At 43.8% G+C, this 23,002-nt stretch overlaps 1 protein-coding gene across 15 annotated transcripts in view; it reads left to right on the plus strand.

The window, feature by feature from the left end:
* Positions 1-553: 553 nt before the first annotated feature.
* The window catches only part of LOC109895264 (CUGBP Elav-like family member 4), a 177,784-nt gene continuing 155,335 nt past the window's right edge, over positions 554-23,002 (plus strand). For all 15 annotated transcript variants that reach the window (XM_031830841.1, XM_031830844.1, XM_031830849.1 and 12 more), the window contains exons 1-2: positions 554-1,119; positions 21,056-21,138. In XM_031830841.1, coding sequence (XP_031686701.1) covers positions 870-1,119; positions 21,056-21,138 — 333 coding nt within the window. In that variant the 5' untranslated portion in view covers positions 554-869. The remainder of the gene's footprint in view (positions 1,120-21,055; positions 21,139-23,002) is intronic.

The following is a 23,002-nucleotide window of genomic DNA, read 5'->3' on the forward strand; positions in this document are numbered from 1 at the left end:
GACCTAATTACGACCAAACAGTTGAGCCTTTCATAAACCATGATGTTCGAAAGCAAAACTACATTAGTTGTACTTTAATCCTTCTTTTGGATATGTATTACCAAAGCCCCGTTGATTCGGAAGCGGTGAAAAGAACCCGTAGATCAGTCCAAAAGCTGTTGAAACTAAACGGTAGCGCCAATTCAGTACCATGGACAGCAACATGTTAGGAATGTAGATACAATATTTACTTTGAACGCGCGACATTAAAACACAGCAGACAATAGCCCACACATATATAAATGTGTCTTTCCTATGAGCCAGAACAAAGCTACCTGTGAGAATGATTATCTACAGAATTCAATATAATACGTAGCCTACAGCGGCAAGTTTCCTGTCTTTGTTCCACTTAAAAGTCTCGAGCTTTCCCTTTACACAAATGTTTGGATTCTCACTACACCCTGTGGGCTCTCGGTCGTTCTGCCATCCAATTGGCTAAACCAGGTTTATTATGCAAATTAGCTAGGGGTCTAGTCAGAAGCCTACGAGCTGACGTCACTAGGCAGAGTGGCAGCTGACACAGGGAGAAAGAAACAGATTGAGAACGGGAAGAGGAATGAAAATACATCAAACATAAATAAAGCGAAATCAAAGCAATAGGATAGATTGAGAGAAAGGAGAAAGAAGAAGAGAGAGACCTTAAAAAGGGAGAGGGACAGGGAGAGAGAAAGAATAGAAAAATAAAGTAGGGGGAGTGTGCAGTTGACTTGAGAGAGAGGGAAAGGGAGAAAGGGCGAGAGAGAGAGAGAGAGAGAGAGAGAGAGAGAGAGAGAGAGAGAGAGAGAGAGAGAAAGAGAGAGAGAGACCAGCCGCCGGCCCATTTAGGAAAGATGGCTACAGTCACTGCAAACGGAGTGCAGCAAGAGAATGGATTCAGCACCACGAACAGCGCCGCCAGGATGAACGGGCTCACAATCGGTCAGAACACCATTCCAATGAAGGACCACGACGCCATCAAGCTGTTTATCGGACAGATTCCCAGAAACCTTGAGGAGAAAGATCTGAAGCCCCTTTTTGAGGAATTCGGAAAGATATACGAACTCACTGTGCTGAAAGACAGGTTTACGGGAATGCATAAAGGTCGGTTCTGGTATCGTTTCATTGCTTCCGTATGCACGCAGCAACACCCTTTTCAAAAACAGTATATATATATTTGAAGTATTCGAGGCTCTAAGGAGAGCATAAAAAGTGTAATTATTGTAGATGTTTGTGGCATGTGGGAGTTCCCTGCAAGGTAGTAGGTTGTTGCGTTACACACACACACACACACGTGTGCGAAAGAGTGCGCGCGGGTCAATTGTCAAAGTGTCAACCCCACATCCGCTAGGATACTACTGCTTTGTAGCCTATGTCTGTGTATGTTTACATTGACGCTCATGTGCTGGGCTCCAAGTTAAGGGGTGGGACAAGGAATGTCTGTTTGCTTCACGGTGTCTGATAGTTAGATCGTCATAGACAGATAGGCTAAAAGATGCTCCGGAAGAAGGAGGACGGAAATCACCACTGGGCATGAGATGTTAGTTATTAGGGCTGTGTGACGATGCTGATGTGGCATTTTGAGACGGCTAATGTATACGTTTTAGACTTAATTGAGAGACCAAAATAACTGTTTAGATCACTGCCAAGTATTGTAGTGTAGGTAGGTTCAGGGGGCGGGTCCCGGGAAATACAAAGCAACCAATGTGGCATAGCAGAGGCATGGGAACAGCATGGAGTCTCTCTCGTGCGCTTTCCCCGGCCGCGTCACCTCCTTGTCCACAATGATCAGGAGCGATACTCTGATGTCATGTTCTGATTATCTCAGAGCGTTGAATACAGACTAAATGTGATTAATTATACAAGTGGTGTCTTTATGTTTCACTTCTTAACTAATATTAAAACCCGTTACATTTCGCTGCCATTGGTTGAAAATGTGGTCTATCGGTAGGCAATATCAACAGAACATCCCAATGTCCTGTGAAGTTTAGGCTATGTCTTAGAATCGAGGTTGTAGTCTATTTGAATGTTGGTGTTATAGACCTACCGAAAGCAAATACTAAAAAGTTACTTAAAGGATATGTATTATTATTATTATTATTATTATTAGTAGTAGTAGTAGTAGTAGTGGTGGTATTGTTATTATTATTAGTAGTAGTAGTAGTAGTAGTAGTAGTAGTGGTATTGTTATTATTATTTCATTTTAAATACTATGTGTATTATTACTAAAAGCAGGTCTAATATAGCCTACAGTTATATAATGTGTTTAATTTCCTCATGTGGGATGACATTTAAATATGTGTGTAAAGCTATAATAAAAGTCTCTCTTCTAATGCTTTCCCTAATCTCTTCTCCAGAAGAGCGCGCTTCCACTAATCACTGCGATACAGGTACAGCGCTGGGTTCGTCGTGGGACCGCTGCCAGCGAAATCATACAGTGCACTATATAATTAAAGTTACTCGTTTACATTAATTGGTCCTATTGCCAATGAGCCTACAAGCCGCCAAGAGACAGAGAGGGAATCGTGACACAGAAATGCGCATCCGCCCAGCAGTGTCCTGCTCCCGGCTCTCGCAGTACGCCGTGACCTGAAGGTCTCTGCCCGCCACCTTTTCCGTGAGTTATCAATCACTGCTGCTGGACCCATACACCCCGCGCACGTTTCTCTTTCGAATATGATGGTCGATTAAAACAATATTCTCTATGCGTGTGTTGTTTACGTCCGCCTGTCCTCGAACACCATGAATGTCAAAGCTCTAGGGCTGTTTGCTTAAAGAAAGATAATCCTGTTCACAAGCCAAACTGTCTGCCCAGTCAAATCAGCATCCGCCGAGGCCACTCCTGTGTACTAGTAGGCTATAATGTAGGACATATTATGCATTACTACCCACCGACTCAAAGTCACATTGGGAGTGCGCGGGAGTTGGCTACATCCGTGCTGTCTAATAAGATTTCATAAATGCATTTTATGGATGAGTTTTCCCCTCGTATGGTCTTCTCACCTGTGATCTATGTCAAAAGCTGTAAATGTTCCCTACAGAAAATAAAATATATTTCTATAGACTCACAACTGACATGTGAGTTTGTTTTTACTTTAAAATAGGCATGCATAGTTCATAAGAAATGGTTGATTCCGTATTTGAGGAAAAATGCTATACAAAAAAAAGCCGGACTTCAAACAAAATAGTACATCCTTGTAATAAAAACGATTTGATTGTAAGACTTTTGAAATACATTTGGGATTTGCGTTTACAATAATTTAATCGTCCATAATCTTAATTTAGTCTATTGGTCAATCTATGTCAAAAACAATTGGTAAAATTTCGGCAACCGATTTAACCAATCACATCATGCTTTGTTTCTTATTCCAATTGTGATTGGTCTTTGGGCTCATAGGAGGGCGTTTTGAAATGTACAAAATCCTAATTTATACACCGGGCGCACCAGTGCGTGTTGATGTTGTCCACCCACACCAGATGCGATCAGGACAAGCAGGTTGAAATATCAAACGAACTCTGAACCAACTATATTAATTTGGGGCTTGGTGGAAAAGCATTAAAAATTCATTGCAATTTAACTAGCTAGCTTGCCTTTGCTAGCTAATTTGTCCTGGGATATAAACATTGGGTTGTTATTTTACCTGAAATGCACAAGGTCCTCTACTCTGACAATAAATCCACAAATAAAAGGTTAAACCGAGACAGTTTTTAGTAATCTCTCCTCCTTCAGGCTTCTTCTTCTTTGGACTTTATATGGCGGTTGGCAACCAATTTTAAGGTGCATTACCACCACCAACTTGACTGGAGTGTGGACCTCAGTTCATCGTTCAATCACCCACGTGGGTATATGCGGGACTTGCAAATAGAACCAAGTTCTATTTTAGCGCCTGGCTACGCATACGCTCGTTGATGTGTGCGAGCAGTGTGGATGCAATGATTGAATAACATGTATGTGTACATTTATTTTGGTCAGCAGGTTAGTTAGTTGTAATAGCTTACACTAAAATCATGCAAATACACTGACTATTCAAAACATGCTCTTTCTATGACATAGACTGACCAGGGGAAAGCTATGATCCCTTATTGATGTCACTTGCTAAATCCTCTTCAACCAGTGTAGATGAAGGGGAGGAGACAGGTTAAAGAAGGATTTTTAAGCCTTTAGACAATTGAGACATGGATCGTGCATGTGTGCCATTCAGAGGGTGAATGGGTAAGACAGAGCCTTTGCACGGGGGTATGGTAGTAGGTGCCAGGCGCACAGGTTTGAGTGTGTCAAGAACTGCAAGAATAGTCTACCACCCAAAGGACATCCAGCCAACTTGACAAAACTGTGGGAAGCGTTGGAGTCAACACGGGCCAGCATCCCTGTGGAACGTTTTTGACACCTTGTAGAGTCCATGCCCCGAAGAATTGAGGCTGTTCTGAGGGGAAAGGTGGATGCAACTCAACATTAGGAAGGTGTTCCTAATGTTTTCTACACTCAGTGTATATTTAGGCACATCTGTCGGCTGTACTCCTTCTTTCACTGAGAGCTGCCTAATATTAGTGCTGAGCGATTAGTGTTTTTTGAGGTCGGTTTGGTTTTGGTTAGATTATTAAACAATAATCATGGTTTTCAATTTCAGTTGAGATTATTTTTTTAAACATTAAATGTAATATACATTATGTGGGTTAAATGCTGTAAAAACACACAATACAGCAATTAATGAAAGTCCCATGATGGTAGTGACTGCCCATTTCCGCTTATAACTTATTAACCATCGTTTATTCATATTACTTTACTTTAATGAAATATTTCAGCTGTTACATATTACATTTGTTTTATTTAAATACTTTATTATTTAATTCAAAGTCATCTCATCTCTATAGAGCTTCTGCCTATGCTATCTGACAGCAATCTTTAAGTCATACCACAGATTCTCATTTGGATTGAGGTCTGGGCTTTGACTAGTCCATTCCAAGACATTTAAATGTTTCCCCTTAAACCACTTGAGTGTTGCTTTAGCAGTAATGTTAGCGTCATTGTCCTGCTAGAAGGTGAACCTCTGTCCCCGTCTCAAATCTCTGGAAGACTGAAACAGGTTTCCCTCAATAATTGATCTGTATTTAGCGCCATCCATCATTCCTTCCATTCTGACCAGTTTCCCAGTCCCTGCCGATGAAAAACATCCCCACAGCATGATGCTGCCACCACCATGTTTCACTGTGGGGATGGTATTCTCGGGGTGATGAGAGGTGTTGGTTTTGCGCCATACATAGCGTTTTCCTTGACGGCCAAAAAGCTCAATTTTAGTCTCTTCTGACCAGAGTACCTTCTTCCATATGTTTGGGGAGTCTCCCACATGCCTTTTAGTGAACACCAAATGTGTTTGCTTATTTTTTTCTTTAAGCAATGGCTTTTTTCTGGCCACTTTTCCATAAAGCCCAGCTCTGTGGAGTGTACAGCTTCAAGTGGTTCTATGGACAGATACTCCAATCTCCGCTGTGGAGCTTTGCAGCTCCTTCAGGGTTATCTTTTGTCTCTTTGTTGCCTCTCCGATTAATGCCCTCCGTGAGTTTTGGTGGGCGGCCCTCTCTTGGCAAGTTTGTTGTGGTGCCATATTCTTTCAATTTTTTAATAATGGATTTAATGGTGCTCCGTGGGATGTTCAGTTTCAGATATTTTTTTATAACTTAACCCTGATCTGTACTTCTCCATGACTTTGTCCCTGACCTGTTTGGAGAGCTCCTTTGTCTTCATGGTGCCGCTTGCTTGGTAGTGACCCTTGCTTGGTGGTGTTGCAGACTCTGGGGCCTTTCAGAACAGGGGTATATATACAGAGATCATGTGACAGATCATGTGACACTTAGATTGCACACAGGTGGACTTTATTTAACTAATTATCTGACTTCTGAATCTAATTGATGGCACCAGATCTTATTTAGGGGCTTCATAGCAAAGGGGGTGAGTACATATTCACCCACCACTTTTCCATGGTTTTTTGTTGTTGTTTTTTGAAACAAGTCATTTTTTAAATTTCACTTCACCAATTTGGACTATTTTGTGTATGTCTATTACATGAAATCTAAAATAAAAATCTATTTAAATTATAGGTTGTAATGCAACAAAATAGGAAAAACGCCAAGGGGGATGAATACTTTTGCAAGGCTAGGTTGTTATCAATAAGACATCACAGGACGGTGCAGAGAGTTTGATTTGACAGCTAGGGGGCTAGGGGGCAAGGAGACCCCCAGTTCCGCTAATACCATTGACAACTACGTGCTGTTTTCAAGGTACTGTTAAATAAATATTATAACTATTTGGTTTTAATATCATCAGCTCTTGAAGAGCATAGTCAGAACAACACATTATTCCACATTTAGCTCTATCATCAGAGTTATACAGTAACTGCATGCTTTTCATGCTTAGTAAACATCAATTGATCATGTAATTTCAGATACGTCAGGGTAGCCTATCCATTTGGCATGTAGCTAGCTAGCTAGCAAACAAGATTGTGTCATCAGAGATGAGACTTTTAGAAATAGCTTGACATCGGCAAGTCCTCATCCTGGTAAAGCTGTCAGTCGGACTACTGTCATCACCACCATAGATGGCAATCAAATCAAACAATATTTGGATATACAGCCATATGGTTTATCCCCTGAAAGTTCGTTTGTAGACCTACTTCACTAGGTAGGTCTACATTGGTTGGAGAAAAAGTACATTAGGTCTACTTACCACTATGTTTAGCCAACTTTGTTTAGCCAACTTTGTTTAGTTTGCAAAGTAAACATTATCAGCTAACAGTACATCAGCAAATGCGGCCTTCAGCTGCTTGACAGGGAGAGCCCACGAAAAGCATGCTGTATAACTCTAATGATAGAGCTAAATGTGCACAATTGGGTTGCATGGAATTATCGGATATGTGTAGTTCTGACTAAGCTCACAAAAAATGCTCACAGTTCACATTTATTCAACAATCCCTTGAAAACGGCACGCAGTTGTCAATAGTTATAGTGGGGCTGCGGGTCTCCTTGCCCCCCAGCAGGCAAATTGAACGCTCTGCACCTTATTGTGACATTTTCGTGATAACGACCTATTAACATAAGAACAAACAAGTATCCTATTCTTATGTCTCTGTCACATTCAACTAAATGTGTGTTGCATTCAAATAGGCCACAAGCTATATTAAACCATAACCTTGTCACATAACCTAGACTTAACAAGCATAGTAGGCTATTTTAGCAGGCCTATACCGTTGTAGAAGTCTACCAACATTGGCCATGCATAGGCCTTCAGCACATTTTGTTTCAGCAATGTGACACCCCCTCCCTCAGACCAAGAGATACGTCATTGAAATGCCTCAGGTTGTTAAGGAGTGTGTCATCACCGTCTAGACTTAATGATTAATTCATTATTCAACTAATGGATCATCTTCTGCTACACCATTCATACTCAGAGTGATATAACACAGGGTTGTACCATCATTTTGGATTTATGAAAATATCATGATTTGTGGGAGGATAATGTTGTTACCCATGATTTTTTTTTTTGGGGGGGGGGGGGGGTGTAATGCTGTTACTCATGATTTATGCATGTGGATTGTGGGGTATCAACCTGAACAGTTCTGTGTGTCATGAATACTTTGGGCTTTTTAAATTTCTCTACTGCCTAATGTGAATTTCATTTGAATTCCTCAAGTTCCATTTATGTGGTAATGAATTTCCCAAATGTTAATGGGGTGAAAACATCAGCACATTTTTAGCATGTTTTTCATTTAAATGTTTGACTGTAGATTCATTTTTGTGACAATAACTTATTTCTCCCACTTCTGGTCGACACTGCGATTTGTTAAGGGGATTTGATGGTGATTCAGTGTTTTGGTCATGGGGTGAATCCTATGGATGCTATAGGGAGTGAAGACTGGACAGTGTAGTCTATGGGGACTGGACAGTGTAGTCTATGGGGACTGGACAGTGTAGTCTATGCAGTGTTTGACACTATTGGATGGGATACAGATAGTGTATTTGAGTGGCAGTGCCATTGTCCAGGTCGAGCTACTTGACCTGCCTTAGCATCAATCATTCCCTATGAGCCCCACATTATCATAATGGTTAGTGTCAGTCTGGGAACACATCCGTTGTTCAGACATGCTGGATATTGGTGGGGGGCAAATCTTCTGCTTGAGTAGCGTTATCTATCACTCGCTCCTTCCTTCTCCAGCAGCTCAGAGAGGTGGATTGCACTCTGTGGAGCCCCACCACACGCAGCTAGGGAGATGAGATGCTAAGAGTAATTTAGGTTTGTCATTCATTCTCCCCTCCCCAACAGGCAGGCCAGAGTGTATAATTGGCTATAAATGCCTTTGACAATTTTACTTTAAAATCCACAAAAGCTTTTAAATGTCAAAGCAAGAGAGAGAGAAGGACTATAACTCTGAAACATTCTTTCAACCAAAAGCCTCATCATTACAAATGTGAAGCAAAGAGCTAGAAGAGCAAACCATCCTAACAGTCTTTTAATAACTGTGTCTGTAATCCACTGCTCTTTCAGGAACATGTCTGTGCTCTAAGACGTGGCCATTAGTTTAGAGTGTAGTGCACTGCTGTGAGATGTGCAGTCTCATGGTCAGGCAGCTGGTTCTACCTTTACATGAATCACACAGTGACGGAGCAGGTGGGTGACAGTGATTGGCAGGTACTCAGTTAAATGACGGGTGTAGGCCAGTCCACAGATGACCTCTGATCATTAGATAGAGAGTGTGTGAGGGAAACAGGGCCCTGTTTAACTGCATGAAAATAGATAGATACCCACACACTGTTGAATGCTGCCACAGTTCTATTGTGCAACGATTCAAGCTGAAGGTCTTTGTTACCCTGGACTAAACATGGCCGTGTGCAGTGATGTAGTTGCTGTCTCTGCTTCTCACCGTCTCACTGCCTATAAAAGACAGACACCCCACAGTTGCTGGATTCAGTTGACTATTTTAATTGAGAGAATTTAAGCACTTATGCTGAGGCAGGCAGGTTTATCTTTTAGGAAATGAGTTTGTAATAGTTTTCAGAAGAACATTGCTGCATCAGACGTCTAAGAAAGAAGCAATCCAAGAATAGCAATTTTCATTGAACATGACACCAATGTTAATGAATGAATTGCAATTTGTTTTGTTGTTTTGTCAATTAAAAATACTTGATGCAAGTAAACACAATTTACTGTAATTAAAAAATGCCTGAAGGACAGCAATGTCTTTGTGCTGTAATTAACATGTACAAGTTAACAGTAGAAACATTAGAAATAAAAGCCTATTCCTTATTACAAATTCAGTATTTTTCATTTATTGGCTCCTGTTCCTTTTTTGTGATCAACATTTGATTTATTTTCAAAGGAACACAGACAATACCAAAAAGCAGAAGGAATGGTTATGCAGTAGGTAAATATAATTACAGTAGAATAGACCACATAGCCCATACACAAGCTGCATCAACCCACCATCCAACCCCTCCTGGCGACCACCCCAACCCACCCAACCTGATCGCCATGAAATTTAAAACAAAATCAAGCAATTGTGATAAAATCAGCTGGGTACAATTTTGCACGAGTCAAAAAATTAACGAGTAACAGGCAATCTGTTGGGAAATATACACACTGTAGTAGTTTGATGGTTTCAGCTGCAGATAACCAGCTGTCAATTGTTGCTTAGCTAGCCCCATGGATCCTAGCAGTGGATAGTTGTAAATAAATTATATCTACAAAAGGGCGAATCCAATGGGACATAGCCAAAGAATGTGGAAGTTGCCATCTTAGTGCCAATATCTTTTTAGCTGCTGTCAAACCTGACAACATGATACGTCTTTACTGTAATGACATAAGTGGTGAATTATCATTAAGTGATGACAGTTTGTGGGAACAAGGTATAGTGATATCAAGTACGTCAGATAAGACAGAGGATGCCTCTTTCCAAAATGTATCCACAACCTTGCCACAACCTTGCCACAACCTTGCCATTCTCAGTACATATGCATAAAGGAGCCAAAGCAGTGGAGGCTGCTGAGGGGAGGACGGCTCATTATAATGGCTGGAACGGAGCGAATGGAATGGCATCAAACCAAGTGTTTGATATATGTGATACCATTCCACTGATTCCGCTCCAGCCATTACCACAAGCCCAATACAAAAACATAGAAAATAGAACATAGAATCACACCCTGACCAAACCAAAAAGAGACATAAAAAAGGCTCTCTAAGGTCAGGGCATGACAACCGTATACAGATCAAACCCTTTGAATTACCATGTCTATCTAAAATTCGATGTAGTTCATGTTGTGGGAGGGATGAGCCCAAAGGGACACCATACATCCGCATCGCTGATCTTCAACATAGAAAAAAATAAAGAAGAGGTACCAGGTAATTGAAATATAGCCCTAAGATCATCAAATGCGTGCAAACCTTCATCTCTAAATAGATAATCCAGAACATGAACACCCCTATCCTCCCAGTGAGTGAATGAAAAGGGGATACTGCCAGAAAGAAGGGAATGATTGTGGAAATTTGGTGACTGAGCATGCCACTTCTGTATTGTGTTAGAATTCCTTTTCTACTAAGCGCAATGTTGTGAGTAAGAAGGAAATTAGGGTTCCAAAATGTAACTTAGCTTGTTTTAATGGTACTGCAGAATACACAAGATCCTGAAGTCTGGGTGGTAATGCCAAATTCTCTTCTATAGTCTCCATGAGACTAAAGCATTTGAATCAAACCATGTTGACAGAGTTGACAAACCATGTTGACAAAGTCCAAAACTTAAACTTCTATTCTACTGAGCCATTTACTTTATGTTTGGTTTCTTATCTTTTCTTATTTTTTCTTATCTTACTGTTGTTGCATTGTCGAGAAGGAACCTGCAAGTAAGTATTTAGTTGGACGATGTGTACCACGCGTATCCCATACATACCACTAATAAAACTTTGAACTAAAATTAGGCAGAGAAATCACGCCATCTCCCTTGTCGCGATGCATACGGGAGAGTTTAAGAGTTTAATTCGAGGTCGCTCTCCTTTCCTTACGAATTTAGAGACTAAAGACTAGATATTGTCCAAGTATTTCTGAGGTGGAGCTAGTGTAATCATTGCAGAGAAAACGTTAATTTGGGGTAGAATATTCATCTTAATGATGGGTATTTTAGCTTGTAGAGAGTTGGGAAGCTGTAAACATTTAGAGAGGTACGCTTCTACTCACTTATATATTTCTTGGAAATGATTTCAATCCATGTTTTCAGGAAAATATCTATGTAGTATACCCAGATATTTAAAGCTCTTTACCAATGGGATGTCATTGGGTACCATTGACAGAGTGAGTCCTAAACTTAATGACATCATAGCTGATTTTGTCTCATGAATTTTGTACCCAGAGAGGGCACTAAAATCAAATGTAGAGAGTATGTGTGGTAATTAAGAGACAGCATTATCAGTGCACAGAAGTTTGCCATCCACATATAAGGATATGCGATGGGAGGTTTTATTCAACATTTGGGGTGCTGTTTGATTTTCTGTGCTAGCAGTTAGATGAAAATGGTGAAGAGCAAAGGCGAGATTGGGCATCCTTGGCGACAGCCTCTGGATACGGGGAATTGCGTAGAGCAATTGCCCCCTATTGTCACCATGGCAGAAGGATTTGCATATAAAACTTTAATCATGCTGATAAACTCGGTTCCTAAATTAAATCGCTCTAGTACCGACCATAGAAAATCACACTGACCTATCAAGCGCCTTCTCGGCATCCAAGGAGAGAACGGTGCATGGCGATCTAATGTCATTAGTGGCATGAACAACATGTAATAAACGATGCACATTATCTAAGGCTAGTCGAGTTTTAATGAACCCTGTCTGATCGTGATGCACTAGTGTAGTCACATAGGATTCTAAACGGGCTGAGAGAACATTAGCATACAATTTAACTTCCGAGCACAACAATGACAAAGGTTTATAGTTACCTATTAGAGTGTGATCTTTATTGGGCTTCGGAAGTACCGCAATCATTGCAGTTTACACCATTGTGAAAAGATCCCTTGTCAACAGAAGTCAGAATCAAATCATGTAAAAATAGGCCTAATTTATCCCAAAAGGCAAGGTAGAATTCTGGGATGTACCTTTTTTCATATCCAATGAAATGGCTTCCCCAAGGGATTGTGATACTTCGTTGGAGAGGTAAGGAATATCTAGGTGATATCAGATTTATAGAACATAGAGCCCAAAAACTCAACTCTGCACCTTTAAGACAGTTACACTATGTTATTTAATTGTTACCCTCTAATTAGGGACTCATTTAGACCTCAGACACCAGGTGGGTGCAATTAATGATCAGGTAGAAGAGAAAAACAACAGGCTCTGGACCTCATAGGGTAAGAGCTGAATACTCCTGGCATAGATTAAAAAGATCCAAACTCTGCATTGATTTCCAAAGGATTAGTTAACAAGCCATTCTGTGTTTTCATAGCTGTAATACTAGAGTATTTCTCACTGCTTCTGAGTCTCATTGCTGAAAGAGGACTTGGTTTAGCCCCATTAAAATAATAGTTATGTCTGGTTGGATGATTTAAGAATTCTGCCCTGTGTCTGAGCAAAGAATTACGTTCTAACTGCATTTGAACTGCATCTACTCTTTTCTTTTTGTCATCAGAGTAAGAGTTTAGTTGTTCTTGTTCCAGCTTAGCTAAAGTTATTTATAGTTCATTAATTGTTCTCATTCTGGTTTTATTAAGGTGAGACACAAATGACAACTGAGAAGTTCCTGATAGTCCCTTTATAGACTTGCTTAGGATATGGGTATCTTCAACAGACCCAACATTCTGTGTTAGATACACATCTAGTTACTTTTCAAATAGTAATTATATATTGAAACACCAGCGTGATGCTCTGACAGGTATCAGGAATCGTTAGTTTGACCATTCCAAAATCATGAGCATTAATATGGAGTTGCCCCCCCCCCTTTGCTGCTGTAACAGCCTCCACTCTTCTAGGAAGGCTTTCCACTAGATGTTGGAACATTGCTGCGGGGACTTGCTTCTATTCAGCCACAAGAGCATTAGTGAGGTTGTGCACTGATGTTTGGCAATTAAACCTGGCTCAGAGTTGGCGTTCCAATTCATCCCAAAGGTGTTCGATGGGGTTGAGTTCAGGGCTCTGTGCAGTCCAGTCAAGTTTTTCCACACCGATCTCCACAAACCATTTCTGTATGGACCTCACTTTGTGCACAGGGGCATTGTCATGCTGAAACAGGAAAGGGCCTTCCCCAAACTGTTTCTACAAAGTTGGAACCACAAAATTGTCTAGCATGTCATTGTATGCTGTAGTATTAAGGTTTCCCTTCACTGGAACTAAGTGGCCTAGCCCGAACATTGAAAATCAGTTCCAGACCATTATTCCTCCTCCACCAAACTTTACAGTTGGCACTATGCATTAGGGCAGGTAGCCTTCTCCTGGCATCTGCCAAATCCAGATTCGTCCGTCGGACTGCCAGATGGTGAAGCGTGATTCATCACTTCAGAGAAAGCATTTCCACTGCTCCAGAGTCCAATTGCAGCGAGCTTTACACCCCTCCAGCCAACAATTGGCATTGCTCATGGTGGTCTTAAGCTTGTGTGTAGCTGCTTGGCCATGGACACTCATTTCATGAAGCTCGCAATGTACAGTTCTTGTGCTGACGTAGCTTGCAGAGGCAGTTTGGAACTCGATAGTGAGTAATGCAACCGCTTCAGCACACGTTCTCTGAGCTTGTGTTACCTACCACTTCACGGCTGAGCCGTTGTTGCTCCTAGACGTTTCCACTTCACAATAACATTATTTACAGTTGACAAGGGCAGCTATTTGATGAACTGGCTTGTTTGAAAGGTGGCATGTCGGTGCCACGTTGAAAGTCACTGAGCTTGTCATTCTACTGCCAATGTTTGTCTATGGTGGTTGCATGGCTGTGTGCTCAATTTATACGCCTGTCAGCAACTGGTGTGGCTGAAATAGCCAAATCCACTAATTTGAACTTTTGTATGCATGTACAAAATGTACTGAAAATGTGCCATGTACTGTATGTCTAGCAGAGTAAAAACAAAATTGTCTAGACGTAGGATTGAAAAAATCGGAACATATCAGTGAGATTAAAATCCTTGACCAAATTGTTAAATGCCACTGACACAGGTGCAGGAGCTGTTTGAGATTCGTGGCCAGAGCAGTCCAAAGCTGATAAAACGGCATTCATATCCGCACCTATGATCAGAGAATAATCTGTAATATTTGCCAGAAACTCCGTTAGATTATCACATGTAGGATCATACTGGGTTGGAGCAATTTTCCTACCTGAGATTACCGTTTTTATATACTCTGAGTGTACAGAACATCGTAACTACTCTTTCCATGACATCCAGGTGAAAGCTATGATCCCTTGTTTATGTCTCTTGTTAAATCCACTTCAATCAGTGTAGATGAAGGGGAGGAGACAGGTTAAAGAAGGATTTTTAAGCCTTGAGACAATTGGGACGGATTGTGTATGTGTGCCATTCAGATGGTGAATGGGCAAGACAAAAGATTTATGTGCCTTTGAACGGGGTATGTTAGTAGGTGCCAGGCACACTCAACAGTTTCCTGTGTGTATCAAGAGTGGTCCACCACCCAAAGGACATCCAGCCAACTTGACACAACTGTGGGAAGCATTGGAGTCAACATGGGCCAGTATCCCTGTGGAACACTTTCGACACCTTGTAGAGTTCATGCTCCTACGAATTGCGGCTGTTCTGAAAATTGGGGTGTAACTCAATTTTGTACATTCACTTCGTACACTCAGTGTATGATATCCTACCGTCTGCACCACATTTTTCCAGAACAGTCACTGTTAAACTACGTCTCATAACAACAAGGGAGCCACAGTTTTGGAATCTACAGAGGAGGACGCTACAACATAATAATGACTGTTTGCAAATCTAAGCAGCAAGGTAACGGCAAGGTAACGGGCAGCAGCCGAAATCGCAAGACTCCTGGACATGGGAGGAGATTTTGGACGGCAAGGGACCCTGGGCACAGGCTGGGGAATATCGCTACCCCAAGGCAGAGCTGGAGGCAGCTAAAGCTGAGCGGTGGTGGTATGAGGAGGCAGCACGGCAGCGCGGCTGTGATGAGAGGCAGCACCAAAAATGTATTAGGGGTGCACACGGGGAGTGTGGCTAAGTCAGGTAGGAGACCTGTGCCAACTCCCCGTGCTTACCATGGAGAGAGAGGACCGGGCAAGCACCGTGTTATACCGTGAGGTGCACGGTGTCCCCGGTGCGCAGGCATAGCCCGGTGCGCTACATAGCAGTGCCTCGTATCAGCCGGGCTAGAGTGGGCATCAAGCCAGGTGCCATGAAGCCGGCTCAGCGCATCTGGTCTCCAGTGTGTCTCCTCGGGCCGGAGTACATGGCACCAGCCCTGCGCGTGGTGTCCCCAGTTCGCCAGCACAGCCCAGTGCGGTCTATTCCACCTCGCCGCACTGGCCTAGCTACGGGGAGCATCCAGCCAGGTGGGGTTGTACAGGCTCGGTGCTCGAGACCTCCAGTGCGCCTCCACGGTCCGGTCTATCCGGTGCCTCCTCCACGCACCAGGCCTCCGGTGGCAGCCCCCCGCACCAGGCTGTCTCTCCGTCTCCTCCCTACAGGTGCTCCCGCCTGCTCAGCGCTGCCAGAGTCTCCCTCCTGTCCAGCGCTGCCAGAGTCTCCCTCCTGTCCAGCGCTGCCAGAGCCACCCGTCTGTCCTGAGCTGCCAGGGCCGCCCGTCTGTCCTGAGCTGCCAGATCCGCCCGTCTGTCCTGAGCTGCCAGAGCCGCCCGTCTGTCAGGAGCTGCCTGAGCCGTCCGTCAGTTCAGGAACTGCCAGAGCCGCCCGTCAGTCAGGAGCGGCCAGAGCCGCCGGTCAGTCAGGAACTGCCAGAGCCGCCCGTCAGTCAGGAGCGGCTCAGAGCCGCCGGTCGGTCAGGAACTGCCAGAGCCGCCCGTCAGTCAGGAGCGGCCAGAGCAGCCGGTCAGTCAGGAGGGGCCAGAGCCGCCGGTCAGTCAGGAGCTGCCAGAGCCGCCCGCCAGTCAGGAGCGGCCAGAGCCGCCCGCCGGTCAGTCAGGAGCGGCCAGAGCCGCCCATCAGTCAGGAGCTGCCAGAGCCGCCGGTCAGTCAGGAGCGGCCAGAGCCGTTTGTTATTGCGGCACTACCGGAATTGCCCGTCACTCCAGCGCTGCCAGAATCGCCCTTCACTCCGGAGCTGCCGGAGTCTCCCGCCTGTCCGGTGCTGCCGGAATCTCCCGTCCATTCGGGACCCGTGGCTAGGGTCCCCAGTCCGAGATCGGCGGCGACCCGGGGTCGCTCTAAAGAGGCCACGGAGGCAGATCACCTCATTCCAACGACAAGCGTCACACCTACTGTATCAAGATTAGGTTATAGAGCACCTATCTGAGTTAACCTGAACAACATTATAACTCATTCTCTTTCAATAGTTCCATCCTCAGACCCTGTCAAGGATTTTTATTGAATGAATATACCGTGTCAGTCGTGGTCACATTACAAGTAAATGATCGGCCATTAACAATATAGTCCAGAGCGTCTTCACTCATGTCCATCTTCTTGCTCTAGCCAGCTCTCTCCATTACTGTTTTCAACTCAGTCCAGGCTAGTACTGATGTATGATGTAGTATGTGAAAAAATCTAAATCAATCTGAACAGTCCAGCGACACATCCATACCCACATCCATACCCGCTAATCCTCGTCAACCTCTCGCTGCAAACTGAGAAAATCCCCTGCATCTTCTTTGGACTGGAACGTGACGTTTTCCGCACCACGAGTGAGTTTGAGTGTGCAGGATACAGCAGAAATGTGTGGAATCCGCGTTTCTGAGACAAACTCATAAAAAAAAGAAACGTCCTCTCACTGTCAACTGAGTTTATTTTCAGCAAACTGAATTAACATGTGTAAATATTGGTATGAACATAACAAGATTCAACAATTGAGACATAAACTGAACATGTTCCACAGACATGTGACCAACATAAATTGAATAATGTGTCCCTGAACAAAGGGGGGGGGGGGGGTCAAAATCAAAAGTAACAGTCAGTGTCTGGTGTGGTCACCAGCTGCATTAAGTACTGCAGTGCATCTCCTCCTCATGGACTGCACCAGATTTGCCAGTTCTTGCTGTGAGATGTTTACCCCACTCTTCCACCAAGGCACTGCAAGTCCCGGACATTTCTGGAGGAAATGGGCCTAGCCCTAACCCTCTGATCCAACAGGTCCCAGACGTGCTGAATGGGATTGAGATCCGGGCTCTTCGCTGGACATGGCAGAACACTGACATTCCTGTCTTGCAGGATATCACGCACAGAACAAGCTGTATGGCTGGTGGCATTGTCATGCTGGAGGGTCATGTCAGGATGAACCTAAAGGAAGGGTACCACATGAGGGAGGAGGATGTCTTCCCTGTAACACACAGCGTTGAGATTGCCTGCAATGACAACAAGCTCTGTCCGATGATGCTGTGACACACCGCTCCAGACCAAGACGGACGCTCTACCTCCAAATGGATCCCTCTCCAGGGTACAGGCCTCGGTGTAACGCTCATTCCTTCGACAATAAACGTGAATCCGACCATCACCCCAGGTGAGACAAAACTGCGACTTGTCAGTGAAGAGCACTTTTTGCCAGTCCTGTCTGGTCCAGCGACGCTGGGATTGTGCCCATAGGCGACATTGTTGCCGGTGATGTCTGGTGAGGACCTGCCTTACAATAGGCCTACAAGCCCTCAGTCCAGCCTATTGCGGGAAGTCTGAGCACTGATGGAGGGATTGTGCGTTCCTGGTGTAACTCGGGCCATTGTTGTTGCCATCCTGTACCTGTCCCGCAGGTGTGAAGTTCAGATGTACCAATCCTATGCAGGTGTTGTTACACGTGGTCTGCCACTCCGGGGACGATCAGGTATCCGTCCTGTCTCCCTGTAGCGCTGTCTTAGGCATCTCACAGTACGGACATTGCAATTTATTTCCCTGGCCACATCTGCAGTCCTCATGCCTCCTTGCAGCAAGCCTAAGGCACATTCACGCAGATGAGCAGGGACCCTGAGAATCTTTCTTTTGGTGTTTTTCAGAGTCAGTAGAAAGGCCTCTTTAGTGTCCTACGTTTTCATAACTGTGACCTTAATTGCCTACCGTCTGTAAGCTGTTAGTGTCTTAACAACCGTTCCACAGGTACATGTTCATTAATTGTTTATGGTTCATTGAACAAGCATGGGAAACAGTGTTTAAACCCTTTACAATAAATATCTGTGGAGTTATTTGGATTTTTACAAATGATCTTTGAAAGACAGGGTCCTGAAAAAGGGACGTTTATTTTTTTGCTGAGTTTACATTCTGTGAAAAGTTACGACACTTCGCATTGGTGTAGTTGCTGTAGACTATTCCGCTGTGAATCGGTTTTCCTGCCATGCCAGAGTGAGAGGGTTCTTCCTAGCGCCTTCAGAATGCGGTCTCGGTCAGGGAATCAGAGCACCTGTAAAATCAAGGTTTGGGATCTGGCTGAGTTGTCAATGTGCCGGTTTAAGCGATGAGCTCTCATCACTTCAATTTCGGTTCCAACTAGATCTGGAAACCACTCTGGAAGTGATCTATTGATGAAAGATGAAAGAAAGCATTCTAGGCCTCAGTATTTTCCTCTATATTGGCTATTCTCACGTTGTCTCTACGTTGCAAGTCCTGGTAGCGAGTCAAAACGGTCCATTCTGATTTGGCCCTGAGTTGACATCTCCTCACATTTGTCAACTCTATCGCCAAGCTTTGTGCACTCAGCTCGAAATCTTTTAAGATCAGTAACTCGCTTGGAAACGTCATCCTGAATAAAATCCAACTTTGTTTGTACTCCAGTAAACTCACAGGCGATGAACTCATTATTTTGCCATAAGTTTATCTAGCATGGTAGCTAGCGCTTTGTTGTCAGGAGATGAAGCCCTTGATTTAGCTCGTAAAGCGTGGTGTTCCATAGTGAGTAAGTTACTAAATACTGTTAAACAGATTAGCTGTTAATACATCCATGGAAATGGTTCAGAAGTGCTCTTGGGTAAAACGTCAAAAATGATAATGCAAGGGAAGGAGCTCCTATTCCAATACACTTTTCTAGGCTTAAATTTTAATTTCGCTTTAATGCAATTCATTGAACTTTTGTTCCTTTCAGAAATGATTGTGCAGCAGCAAATTTGAAAAAGATTACCAAAGTATTATTTTCACTCCACTTAACCTTCTCATCAGTGGAATCAGCCTACCACTGCTTTCAGACATCGCTAACAAGCAAGCCTCAGAATCATTCTATAACCATGGCAACATCCTCCACTTCCTGCATCCCCATCTGGCTCATCTGCTGTCTCCCACTCTCAGCCTCACTCAGTAATTGTGATCCTTTTTCATGTTCACCACCAAGTTGAACGTGTCTGATCCAGATTGTACTCCTTTATCATAGTCCCCCGGGTCCAAGTTCTTCCTTGAGCCAGCAATATATTGGATATTGAGTCTTTCATGAAGTCTTCCAATTACCCTTGGCCAAGAGAGACTTATTGGGACCTACCATAAGTAGCCATGTAGCTGGCCTGGCCTGAATATTAACAGTGAGCCACTATGTTAGGCTGAGTCTCCCCCTACTTAGGCCTTGGCTCCTGTCTTGCATGACTAGGTTCACTCCCTAGATGAAACAAATCAATTTAAAGTGTTACATAAACTCTGATAAAATGCCACAGTCTCACCAGTTTGTGCATTGATCTGTTGTACATTTCCAAACCCTTATATCATGTGATGATTAAAAAAAACATCTCCTGGAACCATGAACTATGACATGGATATTAAGAAGGGGTTAGTTGGAGGGCCAGGCTAGACCAGTCCCAGTGGTTCTATCTCATTAGCCTGCTGTGGGTTATGCCTGCTAGGAGGTCCAGTCCCATCTCCTCAGCTCAGTTCTTTAATGTCACACAGGACGAGGAGCTAATTCCTTCCAGGCTCTCAAAGCGTTCTTTTTGCGGGTTTGCTGTGTGGCTGTTTCATCAGTGTCGTTTAGCTGATTTCTCCTCTTGAGTAACTTCCTGGTTGTGGAGGTGGATGAAGGTTGTAGTGAAAGGGAGCTCTCTTGGCGAGGAGCCAGAGAGCAGGGCTCTGTTTCAGGGGTGATGGGTGCTGTGTCTGTGTCCTGTGTGTGTGTGTCCTGTGTGTGTGTGTCCTGTGTGTTTGTGTGTGTGTTTGTTTGTGCGAGCATGTGCGTGCGTGTGTGCGTGAGTGTGTATGTGTGAGTGTGTATGTGTGTGTGTGCGCCCCTCTTCTCCCATGGGGAGTCTTGGCAGCAGGTGTGACATGCCGTAATGGGAAATTATGCTGCCCGGTGCAAAAACTCTTCGGAAAGGGGTCACCCACTGTCAACTCAACCAAGTGTGTAACAGAACAACCACTCAGCCTTTAATGAAAGCTGTCACATTTTTGTTAGTGCAGAAGTTATTAATGGACATTCATATATTGTTGTTGGGGTTTCCATCTTTGAGAGGAGTCTCCTGAGATGTGAGGGGTCAGTGTTTGGGGCTCATCATCATAGGGTTTTAATTATTGTGATGCTAGGAAATGCATGCCAGGCACATTTAGTGCTCTTTCTTCAACAATCATGAACGTGATCATTCATCAAGTGGTAATATGCAGATCTAGGAACAATGCTATGGATGTTCTTCAAAGACTGGGGTTGTATTTTACATCACCCTTTATTTGCACTTTGCAGTATACCAGTAGCAGCCTACAGTGCAGTGATCCAGTCATTTGTCGTGTAATAATCAACCCTGTGTGTCCTTTCTCATCTGTGTTGCCCTCTCTGCAGGATGTGTATCTCTCCTTTCTCATCTGTGTTGTCCTCTCTGCAGGATGTGTATCTCTCCTTTCTCATCTGTGTTGTCCTCTCTGCAGGATGTGTATCTCTCCTTTCTCATCTGTGTTGTCCTCTCTGCAGGATGTGTATCTCTCCTTTCTCATCTGTGTTGTCCTCTCTGCAGGATGTGCCTTTCTAACGTACTGCGCCAGAGAGTCAGCACTGAAGGCCCAGAGCGCCCTCCATGAACAGAAGACTCTGCCAGGGGTAAGTGCCCCTGATCTGCCCTCTGTCAGAGGCTAGGGCCCCCGGGTCCAGGGCCTGGCATGGGACATGTCTGCATTAATGTTACTACTCTTAACACAACCACATCACATCGACACTCACTCACACATACTGAACTGGACTGAAGTCAGCCACACTGACGCCTTGCACAACATGTTATGCTCACAATATTTATATATTTTTATAAGACAGACTTGATGGTCCATCCTGTCATTTTTCTGTCCTCTCGTCCTCTCTCAAAATGTTTACACACACACACACACACACACACACACACACACACACACACACACACACACACACACACACACACACACACACACACACACACACACACACACACACACACACACACATTCCTAATTGCCTCAGGAAATCCACTCTCATTATCACATATAATCAAACAATAAATACCCACAATAATTTTTAGCACAAATATGGCCATCTGGAGTTTTAATTTTAGAGACTGTTTTAAATTCTGTTTCGGTTGGTTGATATGTTTTGAATGAAAAGTCCTCCTACTGTACCATGACAAACCCACAGTGTTATACCATAAGCCCATCCAGGACCTACAGTATGCTGGATATGTTAATGATCCTATGTCTATATACAGTACAGTATGTACATGGGGATGTATCGTTCTAGACATTACATCCTGGGAATCAGAGGTCTGAATGAATCCAGCCTGTGGCCCATGAGGAGAGGGCTCCCTGCTATGTCTCCAGATCCCCTCCCCCTTCTCCCTGGTTAGAACCTGGTTAGAGTCTCTGGGCATCCATCCTGGTCCCCAGGGAGGGGGGCAGGGGAGAGGTAGATGGGGCTGGGGGCTTCTCTGTGGTAGATTAGTCAGCTGTTTGCAGTGCTCTGTCTGGATCTCCTGGATAATACATTGAGCGTTCGTTCCACACACCACTAACACTGCTGTAATGGAGTCCCTCTGAGACCACCTCTTGTCTTTTAATTCTCACTGCTTTCTAATGAGGTGATTGTTGTGTTTGGTTTATATACTGTAGTGCAGGTATTCCCCCAGGGGTACACGCAATGTCGTCGGGGGTACGCCAAATACATTTTTTATTCACTTTAAAAAAAAAATACACATTTTCTTTGTAACTTAGTTTTTCCTTCACATTGTCAAACATTTATATTTTCCAACGGGTCTATGCATTTGGGTGAGATTTTTTTCTCACCTGAGTAGCCTCGTTTAACTGCCAAAAATAAAATTCAACAATCTAGTGTTCAGCGAAATAACAACACAATGTCAAATTTTTTATTTTTTATATTTTTTATTTAACCTTTATTTAACCAGGCAAGTCAGTTAAGAACACATTCTTATTTTCAATGACGGCCTGGGAACAGTGGGTTAACTGCCTGTTCAGGGGCAGAACGACAGATTTGTACCTTGTCAGCTCGGGGGTTTGAACTCGCAACCTTCCGGTTACTAGTCCAACGCTCTAACCACTAGGCTACGCTGCCGCCCCAAGGCTAGTCAAATAGTTAACATCCAATCACCTTAACCGTTACTCTCTTCTGGGAATTCCACTAATGGTCCGTACGTAGCCAAACGTAGCTGCTGCTCATGTTGGTATCTGTACTGATGGCGCAAAAGCTATGATAGGGAGACATAGTGGAGTGATAACGCACGTGCAAGCAGTTGCTTACGACACCACTTGGGTACACTGCAGCATCCACCGAGAGGCTCTTGCTACCAAGGGAATGACTGGACACTACAGTGAAAATGGTTCACTTTGTTGAAGCAAGGCCCATGAACTCTTGTGTATTTTCTGCAATATGCAATGATATGGGCAGCGACCATATTGCTGGTCGCTGAAATGGGCAGCGACCAGCG

The sequence above is a fragment of the Oncorhynchus kisutch genome, linkage group LG8, assembly GCF_002021735.2.
Source record: "Oncorhynchus kisutch isolate 150728-3 linkage group LG8, Okis_V2, whole genome shotgun sequence".
Lineage (NCBI taxonomy): Eukaryota > Metazoa > Chordata > Actinopteri > Salmoniformes > Salmonidae > Oncorhynchus > Oncorhynchus kisutch.